At 44.7% G+C, this 25479-nt stretch overlaps 1 protein-coding gene across 3 annotated transcripts in view; it reads right to left on the reverse strand.

The window, feature by feature from the left end:
* NMT2 (N-myristoyltransferase 2) overlaps nt 1-25479 on the reverse strand; it is a 70968-nt gene that overhangs the window by 16550 nt on the left and 28939 nt on the right. For 2 of the 3 annotated variants that reach the window (XM_044228832.1, XM_044228834.1), the window contains exons 2-8: nt 17707-17842; nt 13688-13832; nt 10077-10195; nt 9885-9976; nt 9645-9761; nt 8471-8641; nt 7161-7269 (exon numbers count right to left, since the gene is read on the reverse strand). In XM_044228832.1, coding sequence (XP_044084767.1) covers nt 7161-7269; nt 8471-8641; nt 9645-9761; nt 9885-9976; nt 10077-10195; nt 13688-13832; nt 17707-17842 — 889 coding nt within the window. Of the gene's footprint in view, nt 1-7160; nt 7270-8470; nt 8642-9644; nt 9762-9884; nt 9977-10076; nt 10196-13687; nt 13833-17289; nt 17333-17706; nt 17843-25479 lie in introns of all 3 variants that reach the window. The other variant, XM_044228833.1, reaches the window with a different exon arrangement.

A 25479-nucleotide genomic window follows, 5' to 3' on the forward strand; every position in this document is an offset into this window, starting at 1 on the left:
GCGCCATTCTGTTATGGCTCATGTAATCTCTAAAGATGTAATAATGCAGCCAAAATATCGTTTACTAAGTCCACATTGAGAGAAGATAAGCCCTTAACATTTAATAGAGAACTCGTACTTTTAGCCTTTCTGTGGATCACAAAGCCAAAGCAAGAGAAATCTCCATGCCCTGGCTTCCATCCAAGGCCTAACCCTTCAAGCAAGAATGGTAATAACAGCCAAATGAATGAATGAACGAATGAATGAGTTCCTATGTTTCGAACCACATTTACACAGTAAGGTACGGTGAAGACTGCATGCATGGAAAAAAGTCACTGTCAGCTCCGCAAAGTTGACAAATCTTGGGCCTGGCACTTACGTGAGAACCAGGCAAAAATTCTTTTTTTCGTTTCCCCGGGCCAATTTTAGTGTTTGTTAGCACTTCTATACTGGAGATTCATGGCAAGATGGAACCTATGTGATTTCCAAATACTGGAAAATGTAATAAACATACATTTCTAAATGCTAATAGGAAAAACCAAACTACATATACAGAAATAATGTATTTAAAAAGTCATTTACAAAGATGATTTTCTGCCAAAAGGATGACCTCAATAAAGTCTTAAGTAGCCCTTTTCTTTTTTTTTTCTTTTTTTTAAGATTTTATTTATTTATTTGACAGAGAGAGATTACAAGTAGGCAGAGAGGCAGGCAGAGAGAGAGGAGGAAGCAGGCTCCCCGCTGAGCAGAGAGCCCGATGCGGGACTCAATCCCAGGACCCCGAGATCATGATCTGAGCCGAAGGCAGCGGCTTAACCCACTGAGCCACCCAGGCGCCCCATTAAGTAGCCCTTTTCAATAGTAAACTGCTTTTTCTTCTGTTAGCGCGTCTGTGAGGCGGACATTCAGAAAGGAAGAACAAGCTCGCCGATGTCTTTCTAGACCAAAACACTCCTCTTCAGCAATATTCTCCTGAATATTTATTCCACAAAATCACTAAAATCAACATCTTTTGCCCAGCAGACACCCTTAAAGCAGCAGTTTCCAAATATTTTTGTCTGAGACCCCTTTACTTTTTTAAGATTTTATTTATTTATTTGAGAGAAAGAGAGAGAGAGCATGAGATGGGGGAGAGTCGGAGGGAGAAGCAGACTCCCTGCCGAGCAGGGAGCCTGAGGCGGGACTCAACCCTGGGACTCCAAAGGCATTCGCTTAACCAACTGAGCCGCCCAGGCGTCCCCCCACCTGCCCCTTTACCCTCTTCAACACGGAGTAGGCCCAGCGAGTTCTGCGTGTGTGGGTTATATCCACCTGCACCTATCATGCTAGAAATTAAAACTGAGAAAACTTTAAATCCAAAAAACGCACAAGCACACATTCCGTAATGCCTCTGGTAGATGCCACAGTACATCTGTAGGGAAATTAAGTGAAAAATGCATTTTCTGTCTCACTGTTATTATAAAAATAGTGTTGTTGTCACAGGTCCCCCATCCCCTGGATTGGGCTAAACTCGTGGACTGCTCAGGGGTCCCAGGACCAACTCTGAGAACTGCTGTGTCAGGTCTCCAAAGGTCAGAATGATGGGTAGTTGGAAGTGGCAGACAGAAAACTCTGTGAAACATTATGTTTGGGCGAACAGGGAGAGAGAAAGTATATGCGCTGGGCAATTTATAAGCCCTTGAAGTGCTTTTTTACAGAAGCTTTTTTTTTTTTTTTTTTTTAAAGGAGAACATCAGACTGTATCAGCTATAGGGAAAAAAAAAGCCAAAATCCCAAAAACAGGAGAAGAATATTTACTTTTGCCAACTCACAATGGCCATGTCTCTTCAGGGCCTAAATGTGTTTCTTTTTAATATCGTGAAGTAACACACTCTCCAAAAAAAAAAAATCTACAGAAGCAGGAAATACATTTGAAAATATAAAATAAACCCTTCATTTACAGCTGTGGTCTTCAGAAAGAGGTGGGGAGAATGTGAAGCCTAAATTAAAAAAAAAAAAAAATGCTAAGTTTTGGCATAACCCAAAAAAGGAAGGTGGTTTCCAGAGAATTCCAAAAAAAACAAAAAGACATTTCAAGTGACTGGGAAAGCCTCATACTTCACACGCAAACTCTATTATCTCGGGCAGACTCACTCTCCCAGGGTCCAACTAGCAGGCATGACTTGTTGGGACTCTCCGTACATCGGAATATGTGTAAAATCTGCTTATCAGTGCATACAGGAAAAAAGGCTCAGAGGTCTATTAAAAAACAGAAGCCGCGTTGTTCTCTGTCAAACTATGTGGTGTAAATTGTCTCAGAGCCAAGATTCCAGAGCAGAGATGTAAGCAGTGATTATGGGGATTTGATTAAAAAGCAGCAGCAGGACGCTAATCACTAAAAAAAAGCATCTACTGCAACTCACTGTAGGAAGAACTCCATGTGTCTTAGCATGTCTTCACTAGCACGTCCTTCTTGCCACACCACGGAAGGACACCAAGCAATTAATGTGACTCTGGCTATTTGCCTGCTTTAAATTCCTTCAACTTTAAGACCACTGACAAAAAAAAAAATTTCCAACTTTGTTTGAGAATGCTCAGAAGTGGGGCGCCTGGGTGGTTCAGTTGGTTAAGGATCTGCTTTCAGCTCAGGTCATGAGCCCAGGGTTCTGGGATCGAGTCCCATATCAGGCTCCCTGCTAAGTGGGACAGTGGGAACCTGCTTTTTTCCCTCTGCCTCTCTCTCTCTCTGTCTCTCATAAATAAATAAATAAGATCTTTAAAAGGAAGGAAGGAAATGCTCAGAAGTGGGGCTCCTGGGGCGCTCAGTCAGTTAAGTGTCTCCCTTCAGCTCTGGTCATGATCCCAGGGTCCTGGGATAGAGCCCCATGTAGGGCTCTCTGCTCAGTGTGGAGTCTGCTTCTCCATCTGCCTTTGCCCTCCCCTCCCTGTTCATACTATCTCTCAAATAAATAAATAAAATCTCAAAAAAAAAAAGAAAAGAAAATGCTTAACAGCAAATGAAAAACAAACTGATGCTCACAAGGTAAGGAAAGGCATTACTCTTGGGAAGACCTTAGCATTGCAGATAGCAGAGGCTGGGGGCGTGGGCTCTGGGTGGTTCTCTCCTAACTAGAAGATGTCGACTCTGTACAGACCAATTTCACAGGTCTCTTCCGTGAAATGGGGAGAATGCCTTGCCCTCCTAGGACTGTCCTGAATAACAGCTGAGACTACGGATGTCCACTGTCTAGCACAATGGTGTGGCCATAATGATGTTAACTCTTTATATTCAGAAGTCCACAAACAAGACCTAAAGCAGGCACTGTAAGCACAAAGAGGATCAGAAGAGGAGACTGATCCAGAGAGAAAAAGCTGTATGCAGAAGGCTCTTCTTCCTTACTCTGAAGGGTACAAAAATGTTCTTAAATCACACAACTGGGCCCCAATGTGGGGAAGCTGTTGTCCAGTTTTGTTTTGTTTTTGTTTTTCTTTTAACGATTTTATTTTTAAGTAATCTCTACACCCATCACGGGGCTTGAACTCACAGCCCTGAGATCAAGAGTTTCAAGCTCTACTGATTGAGCCAGCCAGGCGCCCCTGCCCTGTCCAGCTTCTAACTCAAAGGGCACACTCCCAGGTGGCTCAGTGGCTGCCTTCCGATTTCCTAATATCTGCACTCTTAACTCTTCTACCCTCTCTTCTGCATTACTTCACTCTTCATTTTTCTCTCCTTCCCCAGGACTTAAAAGCAGGGAAGGAGACTGAATCATGCCAACAGCACTATTCGGACCCTGACAATCATGCTTTCTCGTGCTCACCTCCGCATGGTGAGACACCTGGTGGGACCAGGCCCCGATGCCCCCAGAGGTATTCGAGAGGTGATGGCAGGAGCAAAGGGATCTAACAGGTGAAACCTGACGTCTGGGGCATGCATCCCAAGTCCTGCACTTATTAGTGACAGGCCTGTGCCTAAGTGTCAAACTGCATAAGCCCCAATCTCTTCATCTGCAAAATGCGGACAGGACACACCAGCTTCAAAAGGCTGTTGTAAGAATAACATGAATACAGAGGTGCCTGGGTGGTTCAGTGGGTTAAAGCCTCTGCCTTCGGCTCGGGTCGTGATCTCAGGGTCCTGTGATCGAGCCCTGCATCGGGCTCTCTGCTATGCGGGGAGCCTGCTTCCTCCTCTCTCTCTGCCTGCCTCTCTGCCTGCTGTGGTCTCTGTCTGTCAAAAAAAAAAAAAAAAAAAAGAATAACATGAATACATACACACATGTGGGAGCACTTTGTAAACTTCACGTTACTGGCGCGGGGCAGGGGGTTGGGGCGGAGTGGGGACTACTCCCAATGCCAGATCCGTGATTTATTACCAACTTGTTAACGCTGTTACTTGACTGACTTTTGTGTAAAAACAAAAGATGAGGAACAAAAGTCAAGAAGACTCTCAGCAGCTCAAAGTCTGATCACCCCGAATAAACCAATGACAAGTATTAAAACTCCTCCTTCATCTCATTTTAGGCAGCCTACAAGGAAGTGGGAACTTTCCTTACACACAAGCTGGACGGCTTCAGGCTCAAGAAACTGAACTGGGGAGACCACAGGAGAACAGCGTTAGCCCCTAGTGAAAAAAGTCGGCACACCTGAAGTTTTTAATGTCCACTCCTGGATGGCAAAGTCTTTATAACCGCTGACAAAGAGGCTGCTAAGAACAGAAAGGCCTGCAGGGGGCATGTTTTCACTGTAGCCGTGTCCTGTGCCTCTATATGACCGTCCCCCTTAGGTCACTCTAGGTCTTGCCCCTGGCATCAGAATAATCCTGGCCAGTCAGTATGCAATGTCACGCTGCTAGTGTGACTGTTCTGAATGTCTTCCATGTCCACCTCTCCACACGCCTACCTTCCCTTCTGTCACTCCAGCATGAGGGGCTGGCTCTCCCTCCCCTGGTCCTGTGGACCCGCCTGTCATGTTGCCTGGATTTTTTATTTTCCTTTCTTTCTGGTCTAGGTTTCCTCTCCCTCCTTGGCCTCAGAGGCAGTGGGTTCATTAGTCTGAGCCCCACCATCTGCCAGGACAGTAAGACTGAAGGGAAGAAGAGGCCTTCTGCCAGGTTACAAAGCTCTAGAATGATGGTCCCGATTATCTCCCACATCTGGTTTCCTCACCTCCCCTTTTCTCCTCATGAAATTCTGTGCAAGATCAGAATCAGTTGTTTCCTGTCCGTCGTTAGAAAAAAATACATCAGTTCACGTAGCTATTCACATGAACTCAGTAAACACACTACTGGCCGAAAGACAAAAAGAAGAGGAGTCCACCACACAGAGAAAGGCCACTGCAGGGAAGGCGTCCCCGTGTTCGAGATGAACATGGCGACATTCCACGGGAATCCCTCAAATCAAGTTAAAGTAGTCACAAAACTACCTTCTAACCAGCCCAAGAGAAAGAACAGTTCTGGCAAAATCAAAACTTCGAACGGAAGATCCCATCTGTGGCAGACAAATTCTAAGATGGCCCCCTGGTGATGCCCCCTCCTGGTGCTTATACCCTTGTGCTCCTCCTGAGTGTGGGTGGAAGCCAGGACTTGCTTCTAACCAGTGACATATAGAGCAGCAGTGACTGGATGTCACTTGCAAGCACTGATTACATGAGGTTCTAACTTCTACCTTGCTAGCTGACTATCTCTGTAGACTCACTTCCTCACTGGGTCTGACGGAGCAAGCCGCTATGTTGTCACAGCTGCTACCCTATGGGGACTCTGCCTTGGTGAAGAACTGACGGAGGCCTCAGGCTGACAGTCAGCAAGGAATTCAAGCTCTCAGTCCAAATGCCAGCAAAAATTCAGGCCTGCTAACACCCCTGTGAGTTGGAGGTGAACCCACCCCCAGTCAAGTGTTCAGATGAGACCCAGCCCCAGGGGATACCTTGATGGCAACTTCATGAGAGACCCTGGGGCAGAGGCCCCAGGAAAGCTGGGCTTTGATTCCTGACCCACAGAACCTAGGAGATAATAAATGTGTGTTTTAAACTGCTAAATTTGTGGTAATCTATCACAACAGCGACAGATAACTAACACACCATCCAAGCCTTAAATAAAGGCAACATTGGTAAGCACATGTAACTTTTCCTCTATTAAGAGATAACTTAGCATGTTGGGAACTCGCTGGCTTAAGAAGATTTTTTTTTTTTGAGGGGGCACCTGGGTGGATCATTTGGTTAAGCATTTACCTTCAACTTCGGTCACAATCTCAAGGGCCTGGGATGGAACAGGTCAGGCTCCCTGCTCAGCAGGGAGTCTGCTTTGCACTCTCTCTGCTCTCCCCTCCACTTATGCTTTCTCTCTTAATCTCTCTAATAAATAAATATTAAAAAATATATGTATATATATTTTATACACAATATGGTTATTTATAAAACATTTTTATTATATATATTTTGTTTTTATTTATTTTTAAGATTTTATTTATTTTGTTATTTTATTTATATTATTTGTAGAATTTTATTTTATTTTTTATTTATATTTTATTTATATTATTAGTTATTTGTTGTTTTATATTACTTTATTTATATTATTTATAGAATATATATTTTATATATGTGTGTATATTTTAAAATTTTATTTATTTATTCAAGAGAGGGTGTGGTGGGGGGCAGAGGGAAAATCTTTCAAGCAGACTCCCCAATGAGCACAGAGCAAACTCCAGGCTTGATCCCACCACCCTGAGATCACAACCTGAGCCGAAACCAAGAGTCAGACGCTTAACTAACTGAGCCATCCCAGGTGCCCCTAAAAAGACGGTAATTTAGTGAGACATTATTTCCTTTCCTTGGTCTCTCCACTAAGCCTTATTTCTTAGTTCCTTTTTGTTAAAGCAGCATCAGAAGCCTCAAGTTTTCTTACTTCTTATGTAATAAATGTTATATACTCGAAATTTCAAAACTTACATGTCTTGAGTTCAATCCCATCCAACCATAAACTGAAGACTTAAAAAGCCTTAAAAAAAAAAAAAAATAAAAAAAAAGACAAAACAAAAAACTGGTGTTTTCAGCACGCCTCTTTTTCCTAGCCCAGAGTTCCAAAAAGCTACACATTCACATTTTCAAACACATGAGCTAGTTTTTTAAGACTCTTGGAAATAACTCTTTTCTATGTTAAAAGCTTCAGTTAAGGTCACAGCTTCCAAAAACTGCAGAACATTCTTACTTACATCTGGAAGTCTGTAGAGCTTCATTGTTCTCTGTAAAGTCATATTTCTACTCAAGTGAGAAAACTTCACTTCTACCAGTTTTCTGGGGTTTAGCGATCGATGCCAGTATCTGGAATACAGTAAGGGTTTCAAAATCTGATTGGTTTCTAACCCTACCAGTTGCTTCCTCTTTGTCTCAGCTCAGCTGTTGCAGAAGCATTTAACAAACACTCAAACACTCATGATGTCCCCAGCACAACGCTGGATGCCGGCCCTCCTCTTGTATAATTATTTTATCAGCTGTTTTTTAAAATCTAAAATACGTCCTTGCTTTCCTAGTTATGTTCCTTTGTAGTTTGTGACCTTTCATCTCTTTCAGTAAAGAGCAATCATAAAATTGCAAAATAAAGTTTAAAAAAAATGCCCAGTCTGCAAGTATTTAATGACCAGTGCTGATTCTACAGAAAGCAGACCAAAAAGTTTAAAAACATGAAAACATCCTCCCTAAATTAGTAGCTGTCACTTTTATATAATCCACACCAAGGCAAACAACTTTTTGAGAAACTACCTTGAATTTCTTTAGCGATTCCAGTTTAGGTACTAGATGATTTGTATTAAAACACACCTGCGAGAAGTCTTATATGTTTAGGTTATTTATGAATAATTTAATGGGAGATAGTTGTTACAGTTTTACCTTTTGTACTATGTTTAGCAAAAGTTTCATCTTATTTGAGTCAAAAATAGTCAAGAGATAAAGCCTCAAGGCTTTATGAACAGGTTAGTCCAGGGGCTAATCTGATATACCATTTTCTCCCTGGATTAACCTTTGAAAGTTTGATAAGAACAGAAGAAGTCATAAAAACAGTTGAAGCCTTTTCTTATTCTCAGCAAACAAGTTTGTTTGGGCTTCTCAGCTGGTGTTTATCAAGCATTCGCAACAGTTCCCTGACATCCAGGGCACAGCTTGATATAAACCTGAGTGCCTGGAAGGAAAGAAAATGCTAGCAGGCTGGATGTTTCAAGATCACAATGCCCCGGGTTTTCCCAAGGGAGAGGCAGCGCTGGTCTTTCCAACGGAAGGTACGAAGAAATATAGAACCAGCATCATTAGCCAGAAAATGTTAAAAAGCAGAGATCCCCCCCCCTTTTTTAAATCATGAAGTTATATGGCAAACTGGAAAGAACACTGGTCACGGTGTTTCTTGGGTCTAATTTCCCCTGTGCTACCCAACCAACTACATAATACCAGGTAAGCCCAAATCCACAAATTACACGTGAGAATAAAAACTGGTAGCAACACAGCAGGGGAGCAAGGCTTGAGGTGCTGTTACCTGCAGGTGGCCACCGGCTTAGGAAGAACCACTCCAGCTGTATAGACGGCCTGAAAAATCCCTTCCAGGTTCACTCTTCTGGTTATTTCTCGAATTAACACTGGGGCTACCCGTTTTGATCTCAATTTCTTATGTACACAAAGAAAGTTGATTTCTACCATCTTCTTCACACTAAAAAAGAGAAAGATGTCAAAGACTTGAGGGGACGTACGACAAAAACATTTTTAAAAATAAAACAACACCCATGACATTTAAAGTAAGAAACTGAAAGATCCCCCCTCAACACAATATTTAAGAAAAAGAGCCCATCATTTAGGCATTTCACAAGTTCAGATAAATAAACTAGTCCCCAGATCCCCTGCTAAAATGATTATAACTCTAGGTCATGGAGATCCAAACCCCCCTGTCCTCAATAAATTTAAGACTTTTTGTTTCTAAGTTTTCACTTTGGAAAATAGGTAAGATGTGCCTCAAAGTTTCTACATCTGGGTTTTTTTTGTTTGTTTTTGTTTTTTTTCTTTTCTGTAATGTACGCAATTAGGACACTAACTGGGTCACCCAGCTGCACAATCTGGTAAGATGTTGCTTTGGAGGATAACGAAATTCCTAGGATCCGGAGAGGTGCCCTGATCAGAAGAGAGCTGGTGTTTTTCCGAGCTCCAGTAAACCTTGCAGAGTTTCAAAGCCCATTCCCTGCTCTGGTTCTAGATATGCAGGCATTCCATGTGGCACAGAGACTCCTTGACATCAAATGCTTTTTAGCAGCAAAGAAACTAACCCGATACACAGCCCTACTATGGTAAACAGCCCTGGTATGCATTAGATCTCTGACTTTCTAGGCCAGAGACCCAGAGCAAAAATGCAACATTAGTTATCCTATGGATAAAAAGATTTCTTATAAAATCTCTCTCCTGGGGTGCCTGGGTGGCTCAGTGGGTTTAGCCTCTCTGCCTTTGGCTCAGGTCACGATCTCAGGGTCCTGGAATCAAGCCCTGCATTGGGCTCTCTGCTCAGCAGGGAGCCTGCTCCACCCGCCCACAGCCCCCCCCCCCGCTTCAAACAAACAAACAAACAAATAAATAAATAAATAAAATCTTTTTTTTTAAAAAAAAAAAGCCTATTGTAATGGCAATTCCTGGAAAAGAAACCGACACGGACAAGCTTTAGTAGGTACCTGTCATAAATCCGAATGTTTGCTGGAATGGCACTTATGAACCCTACTAGTTTTTTGTTCGAAGACACTCGGACCCCACAGTGCCACTGCAGGAGCCAGCCGGGGGGACGCAGGGCCCTGAAGTCAAAGCAGATGAGGAAAACTGGCGCCGGTTAGTGTCCAGGAAACCAGGGAGAGACCGAGGCACGCCGCCCCGACTGCCCGCGCCCGGGGCGCCCCCTGGCGGCCGGCCTGACTCACCACAGCAGGAACTCGGGCGAGTAGTCAAACCGGAACACGCTCTCCTCATCTTCCACGTAATTCTCATTTAACAGTGTGTACAGCTCCTTGAGCTACAAGAGCAAGCGAGTGTCCTGTCTATGGTGCTCGGAACCCCCGCCCCCTGAAGCAATGTGTGCGAGGGCAGCTGTTGCGCTCAAGAGCGTCACTCACCACGTCGGCATTACCCAAGTCCAGGGTGTCCCACATAAAACCCTGCGGCAGGGAGTAGGGCTCCTGACGCACGTTGTCTTTGTCTGCTTCAATCGCCCCGTGAGAGGTTATGACTTCATCTGGGGAGGTGCAGAGAAGAAAAGAGACAGACAAAAAGAGAATATTCATGACGAAGTATTCTGATGGTCCAAATGGTCCGTCCCAGAAAACGAAATCATTTCTAAGGGGACTTGGGTTTCATTTCATCAACGAAAATATGCTATTATTTCAGCTACTTCCTGAGTGAGACAGGGTAGCTAGGTAGTGGGGAAGGCTATCTCACCAATTAACAAAAGGAGCAATCGTTTCTCATGCAATGACAAGGTGTATATTATGACATGACTATGACTTCTCAGCCTCAACCCCCAGATGGCAGATCTGCCGCAGTGGGCAGCTTAGGTCCAGTGACAGCCTGAAAATGCTCTCTTTCTACTCTGCATTTCAAAACCCTAGGGTGGGTTGGCGGGAGGGCTACAGTGACCTTTGACCCTTCCCAGCAACACCTACAACTAATTTTGGGACTGCTGACAGTGCAGCTGAAGTCATCCACGTCTCCAGTGACCTCCACAAAGGTGCCCTTTTCCTCCCCCACAGCTTCCCAGTGTGACTGGCATAGCACCCAGGCCCTTGTCTGTGGCTGATCCCACCTGGCCGCCCACCTGGCCTTGCTCTCCAGCTTCATCCATGCTGAATGGGGGGCCAAGGCCAGCTCCAGCTCGTGGCGACTGGGGTTTCCCTCTGCTCTCACAGCCCTTCCCCTGCTCTCCGTGCTTGAGTGTTTGCAGATATAAGCTTATACATCACTTTTGCACAGCGTCTTTCTCTGATTAAACCTTTTCCCTACCTGGAGGCTGCCCTCCCTCCATCCCCACCTGGCCACCATTTTTATCCTACTTTGCCATCACGGTTTCCCTGGCATGTTCCCCAGTGCCTGGCACTGAACAACAGACACTCAACACTGATCTGCTAACTATTACTCAGCCATAAAAAAAGAAGGCGATCTTGCCATTCAATGTTGACCCTGAAGGCATTATGTGAAGTGAATTAGGTCAGAGAGAGAAAGACAAATACTGTATGATTTCACTTATACACAGAATCTAAAAAAAAAAAAACCCAAATTCTGAATTCCTAGACACAGAAAACAGTCTAGTGGTTGGCAAAGGTGGGGTGGGGGAGGGTGTGAAATGGGTGAAGGGGGTCAAAGGACACAAACTTCCAGTTATAAAGCAAGTTAAGTGCTGAGGACATAAAACAAGCATGGTGGTCACACTTAATACCACCATATTGCGTATCTGAAAAGTTGCTAAGACAGTAGATCTTAAAAGTCCTTATTACAAGAAATAGATTCTGTAAGTCGGTGTGGTGAGGGATGGTAACTAGACCTGCGTGGGGGGGGGGGTCATCTCACAGTGTCTCTAAACACGTTTGACACCTGAAGCTGATAAAGTGCTCTATGTCACTGATAACTCAAAGAAGAAATACATGAACAACCAGGAAAAAAATAAAACAAACAAAAAGAAACAGTTATCTGCTAAATAAATGACCCTCAGGTAGAGGTTTTGTCCTCATCTTTTTACAGGTGGAAGCCACAGGGGCTCTACCAGCTCCAAGGGGTCTTGATTTTCATTCTTTCTAGCCCCTGACTTGGTCGGTCACTACTGCTGCACCAGCCCACCCCGTATAATACCTTAGGCTTTGTCAAGTCAGCCAGAGTGGCCAGATTCTCAGCTGCTCCCAGAGAGTCCCTTCAGGATATCTGCCTAGAGCTTGGCTCCCCACTGGACACTGGGGACAACCCCAGGCCCCCGCTAACCTTGCTGCTGCCTGAACTCAGGTGCAAATGGGCATTCAAGGAACTGGGGGAAAACCTGCAGGGATTTAGGGACAGGCCAAAATGTGGTGCACCCCGGCTATCTTCCCAAAGACGTATTCTGATGTTAGGAGGCAGCCTGCCTGGCCCCGGGGCCAGGAACTGAAAGCCAGCAGCAGTTTGCCAAGGAGCATTTGGCTAAACCCAATATATCCAGATCAACAGACTCGTATCCCTTTCGCTAATGGTCACTCAATTCAACGGCATTTAAAATCCTACAAATTCTTTCTAGAGAGCCTTCCTCCAGGACCAAACACATATATTTCTAGAGCCTGAAGGAAAAGACAAGGGAGAATCGCTCTCCTCGATCTTTCACACTCCCGAGCCCGTGCTTTTTCCAGATGCGTGGAGCAGACATGGTTGGGAGAAGAGTGGAACTTCAGAAAGGTTGAAAATCATTATTTGAGGGCACAGACAAGGACTGACCCTGGATTTTTATGCGATAAAACAGATTATTTGTATATAACTGGACTATTAAGAGATCTGGAAGACAATCATTTCTCTTACACGGATTCTGGAACCTGAACACTCAAGAAAGAAGAACAGAGAAATAATTATAATCTATTTTCAAAGGAGGACAATAGAAAACAGCAGGTTTAGCTTTTAATGCCGTCATAAACATTTTTAGTGCATTTATATCACCTTTTCTATTGTGAAAAGAGGAAGAGCTAAATGATGTTTATAGAAACTTAGGAGGCGCAAGTCTGAGTAGAACATGAGGGCCCAGGCTCCATGCTGAGGCAGAGGCCAGCTGCCAAGATCCCCACGTGCCTACGGTGCCCCCAGAGTGCCCATGACGGCCCCGCGGCCCTTACTGCACTGTAGTGGTCTTGCCTGCTAGGAATTCACACTGGCGCTCAGGGAGCAGGATCCTAGCGTCAAGCAGCACGAAATTTTCCATTTCCATTTCTGTGTGTCTAGGAATTCAGAATTTGGGGGTTTTTTTTTAGATTCTGTGTATAAGTGAAATCATACAGTATTTGTTTTTCTCTCTCTGACCTAATTCACTTCACATAATGCCTTCAGGGTCAACATTGAATGGCAAGATCGCCTTCTTTTTTATGGCTGAGTAATAGTTAGCAGATCAGTGTTGAGTGTCTGTTGTTCAGTGCCAGGCACTGGGGAACATGCCAGGGAAACCGTGATGGCAAAGTAGGATAAAAATGGCGGCCAGGTGGGGACGGAGGGAGGGCAGCCTCCAGGAAGGGAAAAGGTTTAATCAGGGAAAGATGCTGTGTGAAAGTGATGTGTAAGCTTGTATTTGCAAACACTCAAGCACATTTTCCATTTCAAGGCCAATATCCTATGTCTTTTAGAGTAAGTGAGATGTGAGACTGCTAAAAATTTATGTATAGGAAAAACAATTCCATGAAGCTCAGGACCAAAAAAGGTACACGAGACTCTCTGTTTTATGCGTATTTTTCATAGACTAAGGTTTCAAGTGAGAGAAGTTGATTTTTTTTTTTAACAGAAAAAGGAATTAGACTCTAAAACTGTGTCTACTGAAAGCCAGTGTCACTACCCAATATTTCTATTTTAAGAAGAAAAATAGGACTTTTGTGTATATTGCTAATCTGTGATAAAACACAGATTATGGAAGTCAATATGGAAGTCCAGTTTCTTTTGTGGGTTTTTTGTTTGTTTGTTGTTGTTAACCCAGCGGTTTTGGAGGTGGGGGGAGAAGAAATGCAGAAAAGCTTACTTAGTTTGGGCACCGGCTGTGTGTCCCAAAACTGGTATCTGTGTTTGGCAGCTTCATCGATGCTCCTGGCAGGGCCCTGGCACACGGACAACAGCTCCATGGCTCTCTGGATGTCCTGCAACTTCTGCATCGGGATGGTGGGATTCTAGAACAGCAAAGACACACAGACACAAAAATGAGGAAGCCGCCACCCACTCCCAAACCTGGGCCAAACACACATGCCATCTGCCCTGGAGACCACAACACCAAAAACCATCCCCCTTCCTCTAAGTCTGGTTGGGGACCGGGCTCAAGGAGGCTAACGTATTAAAATAGAAGCAAACACATTACGTTAAGGGTAACAATAGCACAGGAGTTTTCACGGGGCTCTGGTAGTTTTGGGAAATCTGAAGTAAAGCCAACCACCCCCCCGCTTCAAGGTCCCCCCCATCTGCAGAGGGTCCTCACTCGCACTCATCTGGGTGGAGCAGCAGAAAGGAGGGACATGCACACAAGCCTTATGACCACAGCAGCCCGTCAGGCACACCCTCGGGTTCACAGCTGGGGTTGAGGCCCTCAGCAGCAATGTGGGGCCAAAGGAAATCACGGCTAGAATGGAAACGAGGCAGGCAAGGGAAATTTTAGTTCATTTAAAAAAAAAAAAAAAAAAAAAAAAAGAGGAAGGAAGGAAAAGAAAGAAATGAAAAGGGAAGGGGGGAGGGAGGGGAGGGAAGGAAGAAGGGAAGGGAAAGGAAGAGTAGGAAATGGAAGGGAAGGGAACAGAGAGGAAGAAGGAGGGGAAGGAAAAAGGGAAGGGAAGAGGAAAGGAAAGGTGGAAGGGAAGGGAAGGGAAAACGAAATGGAAGGGAAGAGAGAAAGGAAGAAAGGTAAACTGAGGGCTGAGCTGGGAAGAAGTTAATCCAGAATGGAAACCTCTAAGTGTGCCCCCCACCAGGACCACACCCTGCCTTCTCGCAGCTCCCATGCTCCTCCAGACACAAACCTCCCGACGAGAACAGTTTCTTCTGTGAGTTTAGATCTTTGGCAACCGCAGCCTCTTTTCCCCACGCCAAGTGTTGGAAACTAACCTTTTTTCAGGAAAACATATTCTCAGTCTGGAAAACTGACAATACCTTTCAAATCTCAAGTTCCTTCCTCGAAGCCAATATTTCTCTTATCTCTGAAGATTCCCCAGCTCTTTTTTTGGAAAGTCCCTGAGATAATGTAAACCCACATGGAAAGTGAGCCTATACTTTCCACTTAGGGCTCAATGGGAAAATCAACTTTTTTCAGTGTGTCAAATTATTAGTTTTAGAACTTTGATGTCACACAAAGAATGACCTTCACTGTCATTCAGAAGTGGTTAACAAGACTTTCAGAGCCCTTTGCTATTCCTGTGTGCCAACACACCTGGGGCACCAAAGAAAGCTACCACGAATCCTTGCTGGTTTATTAATAGTTAGCTCTGGACTTCTGGTCAACCTCGAATCTGCCATCTGTGGTCTGGAGCCAATCCTCTAACTTGGGAAGCTTTACCTACACCACACCCTACAAACAAGTTTTACTTAATATACACCTCCCTGTCTTTGCTTTATTATTGGGTTTCCTTGGGATTCTTGCTTGGGTCTCTTCTGAACCTCCCAACATATAGTAACCGATTTCCAGTAAAATGAAATTGACATCCATCTGAACCCCTAACGAGGCAACCTATTAAAAGACCTACAGCTTAAACAGGAACTCTGAGCACAGCATATTTCAAGGAAGAATGCTTGAGCATGTACCCATTTATCTTTAAAAAGGCAAATTTGAACCCACAAAGCCTATAGTAAATTTGTCATGGGGATTTTTCTTTCCTAATTCTGGAGTTAAATTCTTGATCACAAATATACCAAGCTCTAGCTAGTTTGCAGCAAACATGAATCAGCATCTTTGTTCCAAAGGAGCCAATAATATCCCAACTCTGTGAAGACAGACCTCAGAGTGGTTTCAACCCTAATTAGCCTCGGCGGGTTGACTAGCAGTCTTTCCATAAAACGACCATTCATGACATATTTATATCTGAATGCTCACTATTTTAAGTGCTTTCTTAAAGTGGATACAAGTAAGCATAATTTTCAAATCCACAGTGACAAAGCAGCAAGGAAAATTCAGCTACGATACATTCTTAACCCTATCCACTCACTTCCCACCACATTAGCTTCCCACTACCATCTCTAAGACAGGAGCATCTCTTTTCCTCCACAGAATACTATACTCCAATGGTACTCTGTACCCTTTCCTTTCTAAAATGTAGTATCTTGGAAAAATGTCCAAGTCCTCCACTGCTAAGGAGCCTATCATCTTATTCTGGTTCTTGGGTGCAGAATGGAATATTTTCTACACACAATCCAAAGTACTTTATACTGTTATTTAGAGCTAGCGTTTTGTGTAAGGGAAAGAAACTCCAGTTTCAAAAAATGCAACGGAGAAGGGCCCACATTAACACAATCCTGATTTATTCTTAATTGTAAAAGAAAATAACGTCTCCACCAGACAATGCTAGCCGCTCCTCCTGCCTTGGCTAGCTCTAGCTTCTTATAAGCGACCAGAAGTAAGGGAAGGGCTCAAAGTGGCTGGGGGTGCAGCGAGGGGTGCAAGCTGATGGTAATGGTAGAAGCAATACGGAGGGCCAGAACGCATATATGCGACACCGCATTTATCCAAGGAAGCAACACTGAGAAATGGGAAAAATGTCTTGTGAGTTGATGGCATACCTTATACAAGTGACCTTGGGAAGGAGGGCCAGTGGAGAAGAGTATTTATTACCTGAGAGACGAGCTGAAAAGCGAGGGTACAACACCCCATTTTCTTCTCACCCCACAAGGCAGTCAGGGAAAACTGGGCAAAGTAAGTATCCTCTCAGTGACTCCTGGTCCTTACGTGTAAAACAGTTAACAACGAAAACTGCCTGCAAGACCCACTTGGCACGATACAGTGTCAACTGTGTGCAAGAAAGAAAGAATTCCAACCCTGCACAAGTTGTATAATATTAGGTAACAGCTGCCATATCGACAATGCTTTCAGATCATTTAACAGAAAGGCCCTAACTGTAACCTCCTCGCAGCCCCGTGAGCTGGGGCCAGAAGGCACGACTCCCACCCGGCAGATGCGGAAACTGGCTCATGGAGGGTGGCACCCACACAGCTCGCGAGCTACAGGGCCGGGACCGAGCCCGTGTTTCCCAGTGTGCTCCCGAGCCCCTCGGCCACACCACGACCCCCAGGACAATGGACGTGGCATGGCAAACATCAGGATCATCCGTGTGCTTCACCACACTTCTAACACCAACCCCGTGCCCTGTAAGCTTCCTGCACGGAGAGGGCCCTGTGCACCCACAAGGCCTGTATTCCCAGCCAGGGTGACCAGGGTCGGCCCCAAGGTGGGGGCACCTGCCATCCACTCCACCAGAACCTCGCAAGACCGGCCAGCCGCCCACCCTGAACTTAGCGACAACTGCTGGCTGGGTCTCAGGTGGGTGTTTCTCTGGCGGGAACTGTCAGGAGCTTCGTCCCACCCTCAGCAATGGGATGTAATAAGCATGGCCGCTCAAGCCTACTGGTCGGATTCAAGGTCGTAAGACTTACCTGTGGCTGCTCCTGTGGGAATCTGCTGCCAGATCGTGGGGTGCTATTCAGGTAATTAGACAGATACCCAGAAAAATTAAAATGTGAATATCTTCTGAACTGAAAGTAACGAAATATTAAGCTTAACTTCAAAACAACAACACACACCTAAGAAGCTCACGCTGAGACGGATTTCTATCACTATAGTCTATGTACTAATTTGCTCTGAGAAAAAGGAAAAATGCAGCCTGTATCCCCATACACACAAAAACACAGTCTGTACCTCTTATTTAGGTACCAACATCAGCAGCAGGAAGGCTGTAAAGCCCTCCAGGGACCAGCGCCACCCAGCACAAGGTCACGGCAAAACCCCAGGTACACCTCCGGCTCGCACATGCAGGAGGAACCACAGAGGCTAAAATAAAACTGGGGTCTCACTTTGGAAGGCTGCTGGATTTTAATCTCCTGGGAATCAGAGGCCGAGTCTGACTTGGTGCCTCCGGAGTTCGGTTTCTCTTTCTTTCTCTTCTGTTTCTTCTTTTTCTTTTTGGCACCCAAATCTCCTCCAGGACTTCTGTTAAGGAAAATGACAGAGGATAAAACAAGAACAAAAAAATCATTATAGAATATTAATCACTGAGGGACTTCTGGGTGGCTCAGTTGGTTGAGCAGCTGCCTTCGGCTCGGGTCATGATCCCAGTGTCCTGGGATCGAGTCCCACATCGGGCTCCTTGCTCAGCAGGGAGCCTGCTTCTCCCTCTGCCTCTGCCTGCCATTCTGTCTGCCTGTGCTCTATCTCCCTCTCTGACAAATAAATAAAAAATCTTTAAAAAAAAAAAAAAAAGAATATTAATCATTGAGAAGAATGCAAACTATACCCAGGAGTTTAAAAAAAGAAAACTAGGTTAGGAAGCTTCATATTGTAATTTATAAGGAACATATGTATCTGATCATTCAGATGACCTAATACATGGCTCTCGTACATATTTCCTAAGTGAAAAGAGGTTAAAAATGTGTTATGTTGGGGCGCCTGGGTGGCTCAGTGGGTTAAGCCGCTGCCTTCGGCTCAGGTCATGATCTCAGGGTCCTGGGATCGAGTCCAGCATCGGGCTCTCTGCTCAGCAGGGAGCCTGCTTCCTCCTCTCTCTCTCTGCCTGCCTCTCTGCCTACTTGTGATCTGTCTTGTCAAATAAATAAATAAAATCTTTAAAAAAAAAAATGTGTTATGTTAATAAGGTGACTTGTGGAAAGTGCCTAAGGGTGGGAGTTGGTGGCCAGTGGTGCCAGCCCTGTGATCAGAGGGCTACAAAATCCCTGGAAAACAGCATTTCCCTCATACAAACTCGGGAAAAGTGGGGCATGGAAGCTCGGTGCCCTTTTCCCATACCTGGCCCTATGCATCTCTTCCACTTGGCCATTCCCTTTTATGATAAACCAGTCATCTAGTAAAGAAAATGTTTCTATTACTCCCATGAGCTATTCCAGCAAATCAAAATCAAATCTGAGCAAGGGACCGTGGGACCCTCCGATATATGCTGGTGGGTCACGAGGACAGGGGATCGCTTGGGCTTGCTTGCAACTGGCCTCTGAAGTAGGGGTTGGTATGTGGTGGGAGCAGTCCTGTGGGACTGAACCTTTGCCCTGGGCAGACTGAATCAGAACGTATCAGAACAGCATTAAATGAAAATTCTGCCAGGGTCTTGTGAGAAGCCTGCCACCTACATGCACATGATAGGGTTAGATCCAGAAACTCAAAATGGGATGTAAAGTGGAAAATGAAATTTAGACAGATGAGAAGTTAACAGGACAAAGAACTCAGAAGAATTATTAGTCTACACGCAGTCACACTGCAGGTTCTCAGATAGCATTCGAGCAGGAAAACTGTAGCTAGAAACCGTATTTTATGATGAAAGTCAAGTAGCTTTCCTGCTGAACCACGGATCTGCTAACCAACTTTTTAGGTAGCCTTTTAAGGGAGAGATACGTGTTGTAAAAAAAAATTCCATTACAAACTTCTCTTGGGCACAACAAATCACAAAGCTCAACACAACCGAACCAAGGAAACCGCTTCTTTGCAGAAGGGGAAATTTTCCTTGATAAATCATTTAACAAGAAGAATTAACAATAAAAAAAACTCTATGTGGAAAAAAATGTTCACTGGTAAAACATTTGTCTGGAACTCTTTTGTCATCTTATGGCTGTCACCCCCTGAAAGACCGGAAGAGACCCCAGGAGATGTGCAATTTCCAGTTACTTGGGTCTACACTACCACAGTATTCCCAGGAGGGAAGTTGAAATTCAGAGACTGTTACTACATTATTGCCTGGATGTAGGGAAAAGTGATGTAAACATACCATTCCACTGTACTGCCCTCAATAAACTGTATCTGCTGTTGCCTACTTTCGCTCTTGCCCAATTATCAAGTATCTATGCATGACGCAAGACACAAATGTCACTGATATCTATGTATTAACAGCCCTGTAACACGGTCCTCAGAGGCAACCCATGGTTTTTCTCGTACATATTCTTCCAAATTTCTCCTTCTTCTCTAAGCACCCCTTCATTTTCACTGTGAATAAGTTTTAAATAAAAATTGAATCTTAAACATACCATTTGCCAACTTGCTATTTACCTCCTTCCACTTAACAATGTGTCTTAGATTCCTTCCCATGTCAGGATATAGTGAGCGACTTCATTTCTTTTAAGCAGCTAGAGAGCATTCCGTTGTGTAAACACATCATATTTAACCATTCCTACATTAAAAAATGCTGCTGTAGGGGCGCCTGGGTGGCTCTGCCAATTAAGCATCTGCCTTTGAATTAGGTGACCATCTGGGGTCCTGGGATCAAGCCCCAGGGCAGCTCCCTGCTCAGCAGGGAGTCTGTTTCTCTCACCCACTCCACCCCCTGCTTGTACTCTTTCTCTCAAATAAATAAAATCTTTTTTTTTTTAATGCTGTAAGAAAAAAAAAATCTGATATTTACATCTTTATGCATTCGTGCCAGTAATGTCCAAAGGTGGAAATACTAGGTCATGCACGTTTTTACTTTCAGTAGCTAATTAAGATTGCTTTACCAAATACTGTGCCAATACCCAATCCACCAACCTGGGTCCACACATACGGAGCTTTGAAATCACCACTCCATCTTAACAGACTGAAAACCCAACAACTCCTCTTGGATTCATGGGAAAGGCAAGGACACAGGACTAAGACTGGCCCCAAGACCGGCCAGACAGGTATGAACACAGGGCATTGCAGCTTCCTCCAGCAAAGCCTCAGGAATGCAAACCCCCACAGCAGCTGTACTCAGGTAAGAAAACAGGAGGTGTGACTGCCCAGTGCGGGGGCCTGTGTCTGAACCAGGGGGACCCAGTCCCAGGGGTCTCCCAGACTTTCGTGAGTTTTCCCAGAACAAACAGCAGACAAAAGTCACCTCATGCTTCCAGCAGTGGGAGGGAACAGGGACCCTTCTGAAATAAGCCAGAGCATTTTGTTCTCAATAAGCCCTGCCCCTAGAAGGAACTGGTCGACCAGAGCCTAACTGACATGGGGAAATAAACAAACCCAGTCCACACAAGAGAAGAGGAGGATACAGAGGAAACATGAGCAGGTTCAGAGCCCAGAGGCCCAGGCTCGGTAAGGGCTGGGAGGGGCCGCAGTGCAGGACCGCAGAACCCCCATGTCCTCCCCTCTCACCACCACACCACTGAAGCGCCAGCAGCAGCTCCTCTTACCTGGTACCTCATGTCTGGCTATCTGGAAAAAATTATAAGGCATACTGAGAGGCCAAAAACAAACCGGGAAAAAAAACCAAGCACCAGAATCGGACAGGGCAGGGATGCTACAACTGTCAGAACAGGAATTCAAAACTGACAGATTAATATCCTATGGTTTCAAAGGAACAAAACAGACAGCATGAAAGGGCAGACAACGTTAACAGAGAGACAGAAAACCCAAGAAAGAGCCAGAAAGAAATGACAGAAATAAAAGACACTTTAAGAGCAATGCAAAGGTCCTTTGATGGGCTTATTAGCAGACTGGACACAGCTGAGGAAAGAATCTCTGAGCTTGAAGATACAGCAACGGAAACCACCAGAAGTGGGACACCTAGATGGCTCAGTCAGTTATGTGTCTGTCTCTTGATTTCTGGCTCACGTCATGATCTCAGCATTGTGGGATCAAACCCCACACGGGGCTCCCCCCATCCCACCCTTTGCACGCAAGCACACATTCTCTCAAAAAAGAACAAAAACAAAACACAACAATAGAAGAAATCTCCAAAAGTGAAAATCTAAGAGAACAGTGATGAAACAGGACAGAATATCCAAAGGCGATGGGACAACTACACAAGGTATAACACATGCGTGATGGGAATACCAGAAGGCATAGGAGGAACATAAAAAATATCTGAAATCACGACTGAGAATTTCCCCCAATGAAAGTCAGACACCACACCACAGATCCAGGAAGCTCAGAGAACACCAAGCAGGATGCACGCCAAGAAACACTATGCCTCAGCACAGGCATATCCTTTTCAAGCTACAGAATATCAAAGATTTAAAGAAAAAAAAAATGCTGAAAGAAGCCAGGGGCAAAATATGCTTTTCCTATAAAGGAACAGTAAGTCAATGGGAATGTCAATTTCCCAACTTCTCTGCCAATACTAAAATATCAACATTTTTTTCATCTTGGACAGTCTTTTTCTTTTTTTTTTTTTTTTAAGATTTTATCTACTTGAGAGAGAGAACATGCACACAAGCAGAGAGGAGTGGCAGAAGCAAACTCCCTGCTAAGGAGGGAGCCCGATGATGCAGGGCTTGACCCTAGCACCCAGAGGTCATGCCCTGAGATAAAGGCAGACGCTTAACCACTGAGCCACCCAACTGCCCCTCCATCTCTGACAGACTTATAGGTAGAAAACCCTTACTGCAGATTTAATTTTTCTTTATTTAATCAGGAGCAAGGCTATACATATCTTTCCATATGTTCAATGACCATTTATATTTTTTCCATGAACTGCTCATTCATATCCTTTTTCTGTTACCCATCTCTTTAAAAAATTGACTTGTCAGTGGCCTTTATAAAAGCATGGGTAGAATCTACCAGTTGTTACGTATTTTTACTTTGGCTATTTTCATTTCATTTAATCCTTGCAACAGCTCTGTGAGATACTACTTTATGTCTGTAGTACATTGCCTAGGCTGTTGTCTGTTACTCAGATTGCAAATACTTTATCTGGTTTATTTTTTATGGTATCTTTTCCTACACAGCCATTTAAAATTTTGGTGGAGTCTAACATTTAAGAAATTTTCCCTTGTGGCTTTTGGGCTTTTAAATCTTGGTTAGAAAGACATTCCCTATTGCAAAACCACATAAACATCTTTTTATGTTTTTCCTCTACTAACTTTGTGACTTTTGGAAAATAGTATTTAGCTTTCTGACTTGTTCAGAATAAAAGGTATACAGTGTGAAATGCCCATGCCTCTACTTTTCAGAAACACAGTAAATACAAGCACTACCGTCACTTGTTAATACCGGGGTCACACTGCAGCACCCAAAGACTGATAAGCAAATTTTATAAGAGAGGGAGATCTGCCTGATTACTGGTTACAATCACATAATGAGGTTCCCTTGTTGCCGGACACTGTTCCAGGTGCAAGCAGTATCAAAAACACATCTGAAAATTCTTGGATACTTCTCTCAACAAGAGGTTCATCCCCTCTGCATGAATCTGGGCTGGCTTGTCATCTGCTCTTTGTGCAGCAGAACTGACCCCATGGGATTCTGGGGGCTCGGTCACAAAAGGCCATGCCTTTTCTACCTGGCTCCCTCAGGATGCTCATTCTGGGGGCAGCCAGGAGCCGTGGAAGAGGCCCAAGGGCCTGGAGACTGCCGGGCCAGCACCTAATATCCCCAGCAGGACCAGCTAGGGCCGAGGGAGGGAGCTCAGCCAGACCACCAGCCCCGTGGAGCGTGCACCTACCCAAGAGGCCTGAAGGGAGAACCTGCCTTTCCAACTTCCTACCCACAGAATCTGCCAAGTGTAACAAAGTGGCCGCTCTTTTATTTAGGTCACTAGCTCTGGCATGACCTATTACAGAGCAACAGAGAGCAGATCATAAATTGGGGGCCTGACAATGGAGGGCCACTCTAAGAAAACCCGAAAACACAAGGCAACTGCTCCAAGGCCAGGTGACAAGGCCGGGAGGAGACTCAAACAGACAGAGTTTCATGGAATGATTATTTCAGTAAGTGTGTTTATAAAGCTGTCGCCAGCAATAATGTGGAAACCAGAAAATGTACCTAATGAGCTGATGATGATCTAACTGAGAAGATCGCTGGGGAGAGGGCTGAAGCTGCTGGCTTCGTCTATAATGAGACAAGAGAGAGATCAACTCCAGAATAAGCTAGTTTCTGAGTAGAAATAAGAGAACAGATACACTCAGCTAGTAATTTGTAGGTTAAAAAATAACTGTTTCTCATCCTGGAGTCTCCAGAAGGCAAAGATTTGCCTATGAAGAAACGGCCTCAGGTGGTGATCTCACCAGCCGTGGGACTGAGCCCGCCTCGGGGTTCTAGCTCAGGGGGCGTCTGATTCTCTCTCCCTCTCCCCCTGTCCCACCCCCCAACTCTCTATCAAATAGTGAATAAATAAATCTTAGGGCGCCTGGGTGGCTCAGTGGGTTAAGCCACTGCCTTCGGCTCAGGTCATGATCTCAGGGTCCTGGGATCGAGTCCCGCATCGGGTTCTTTGCTCAGCAGGGAGCCTGCTTCCCTCTACCTCTCTCTCTGCCTGCCTCTCTGTCTACTTGTGATCTCTCTCTGTCAAATTTTAAAAAATAAATAAATAAATAAATAAATCTTAAAAAGAAAAAATAAATGACCTAAGAACAGAAAGTCACAGCAAGGGTGGAGCGGTAAGCCCTTTGTTAGGATGTTAGGAAGACGGAAAATGGGGCCTCTGGACCCTTCCAAACAGACAAAGGCCTCAGGTTCTGAAGGATGGGCCTCATCTATCCTCTGGATACAGCAGAGCTTCTAAGAACCTTTGTCCCACAGCACCTTCACCAGGCGCCTGACAGAAAAGATTATCTGACAGAAAAGAGTTCAGGGTAACTTTTGTCGAACAGAGTGGATTATAAATGGACACAGAGGAAAGCCCGTGACATTTCTAAAAGCAGCACAGCAGCCTGAAAGGCAGAACAAAGTGAAGAGAGGCCTTTGGACCCGCAGCCTTTTACAGGGAGGAAACAGACAAAAAAGGTTACTCACTAAGGCACGAAGTTATCTTTTGGAAGGATGACTGGAACGCCAGAACCAAGAGCCCCAAGGGCAGAGCCCAGAGCCACAGATGATAGCTCCCAAGAAGAAGGACTGACCACAAATCCAGGAGTTGACAACACGTTCCTGGTTGGATTTCAGAACTGCTATGGACCACTGACTGTGTTTTGCACTCTACTTCCTCCCTTTAGGGCTCTCCTCCATCTGTCCACCATTCCACGAGGATGTGTGGAAAGCAGACACGATACATTCTCGGTTCATGGTGTTCAGCAGACCCTAAGAGCCCTCAGCCAGACCTAGACTTTATTTACATGAGATCCCAGACTTCAAGCCTGAACCTAATATCTAAGCCAAAACACAACATGATTTTGGGAAGGGCTTCAGGGAGGGTAAATGTGAGAGAATGTAAATAATTTTTGGCCAGAAGATGGGCTGTGGTAGTTTTCAACATGTCCTCAATATTTTTAAGAAAAATGAAAGATGGAAGATGCATGTGACAGATAGTTCACAAGTGGTTACTACTTAGTTTTCAATGGAGACTAAGGTTTCTAAAAGTAAAAATCGTGATAAATATAATTGATATTTCTAAGAAATGACAAGGAAAGCAACTCTGTATGCAGGGAAACTAAGATGTGTTTGGTTTGTTTGTTTGTTTTGGGAGAAAGAAAGCTCATGCCAGTGGTGGGGGGAGAGGGAGAGAATCTTTAGCAGGCTCCACACTCAGTGTGGGGCCAATGCAGGGCTCGATCCCAGGACCCTGAGATCATGACCTGAGCTGAAATCAAGAGTCAGATGCTTAACAGGCTGAGCCATCCAGGTGTCCCAAGATGTGTTTTGATAAGAAAGATATGAGGAGGGGCACCTGGATGGCTCAGTTGGTTAAGTGTCTGCCTTTAGCTCTGGCCCTGATCCCTGAGTCCTGGGATTGA

The sequence above is a fragment of the Neovison vison genome, chromosome 12 (assembly GCF_020171115.1).
Source record: "Neovison vison isolate M4711 chromosome 12, ASM_NN_V1, whole genome shotgun sequence".
In the NCBI taxonomy this organism is placed as follows: Eukaryota; Metazoa; Chordata; class Mammalia; order Carnivora; family Mustelidae; genus Neogale; species Neogale vison.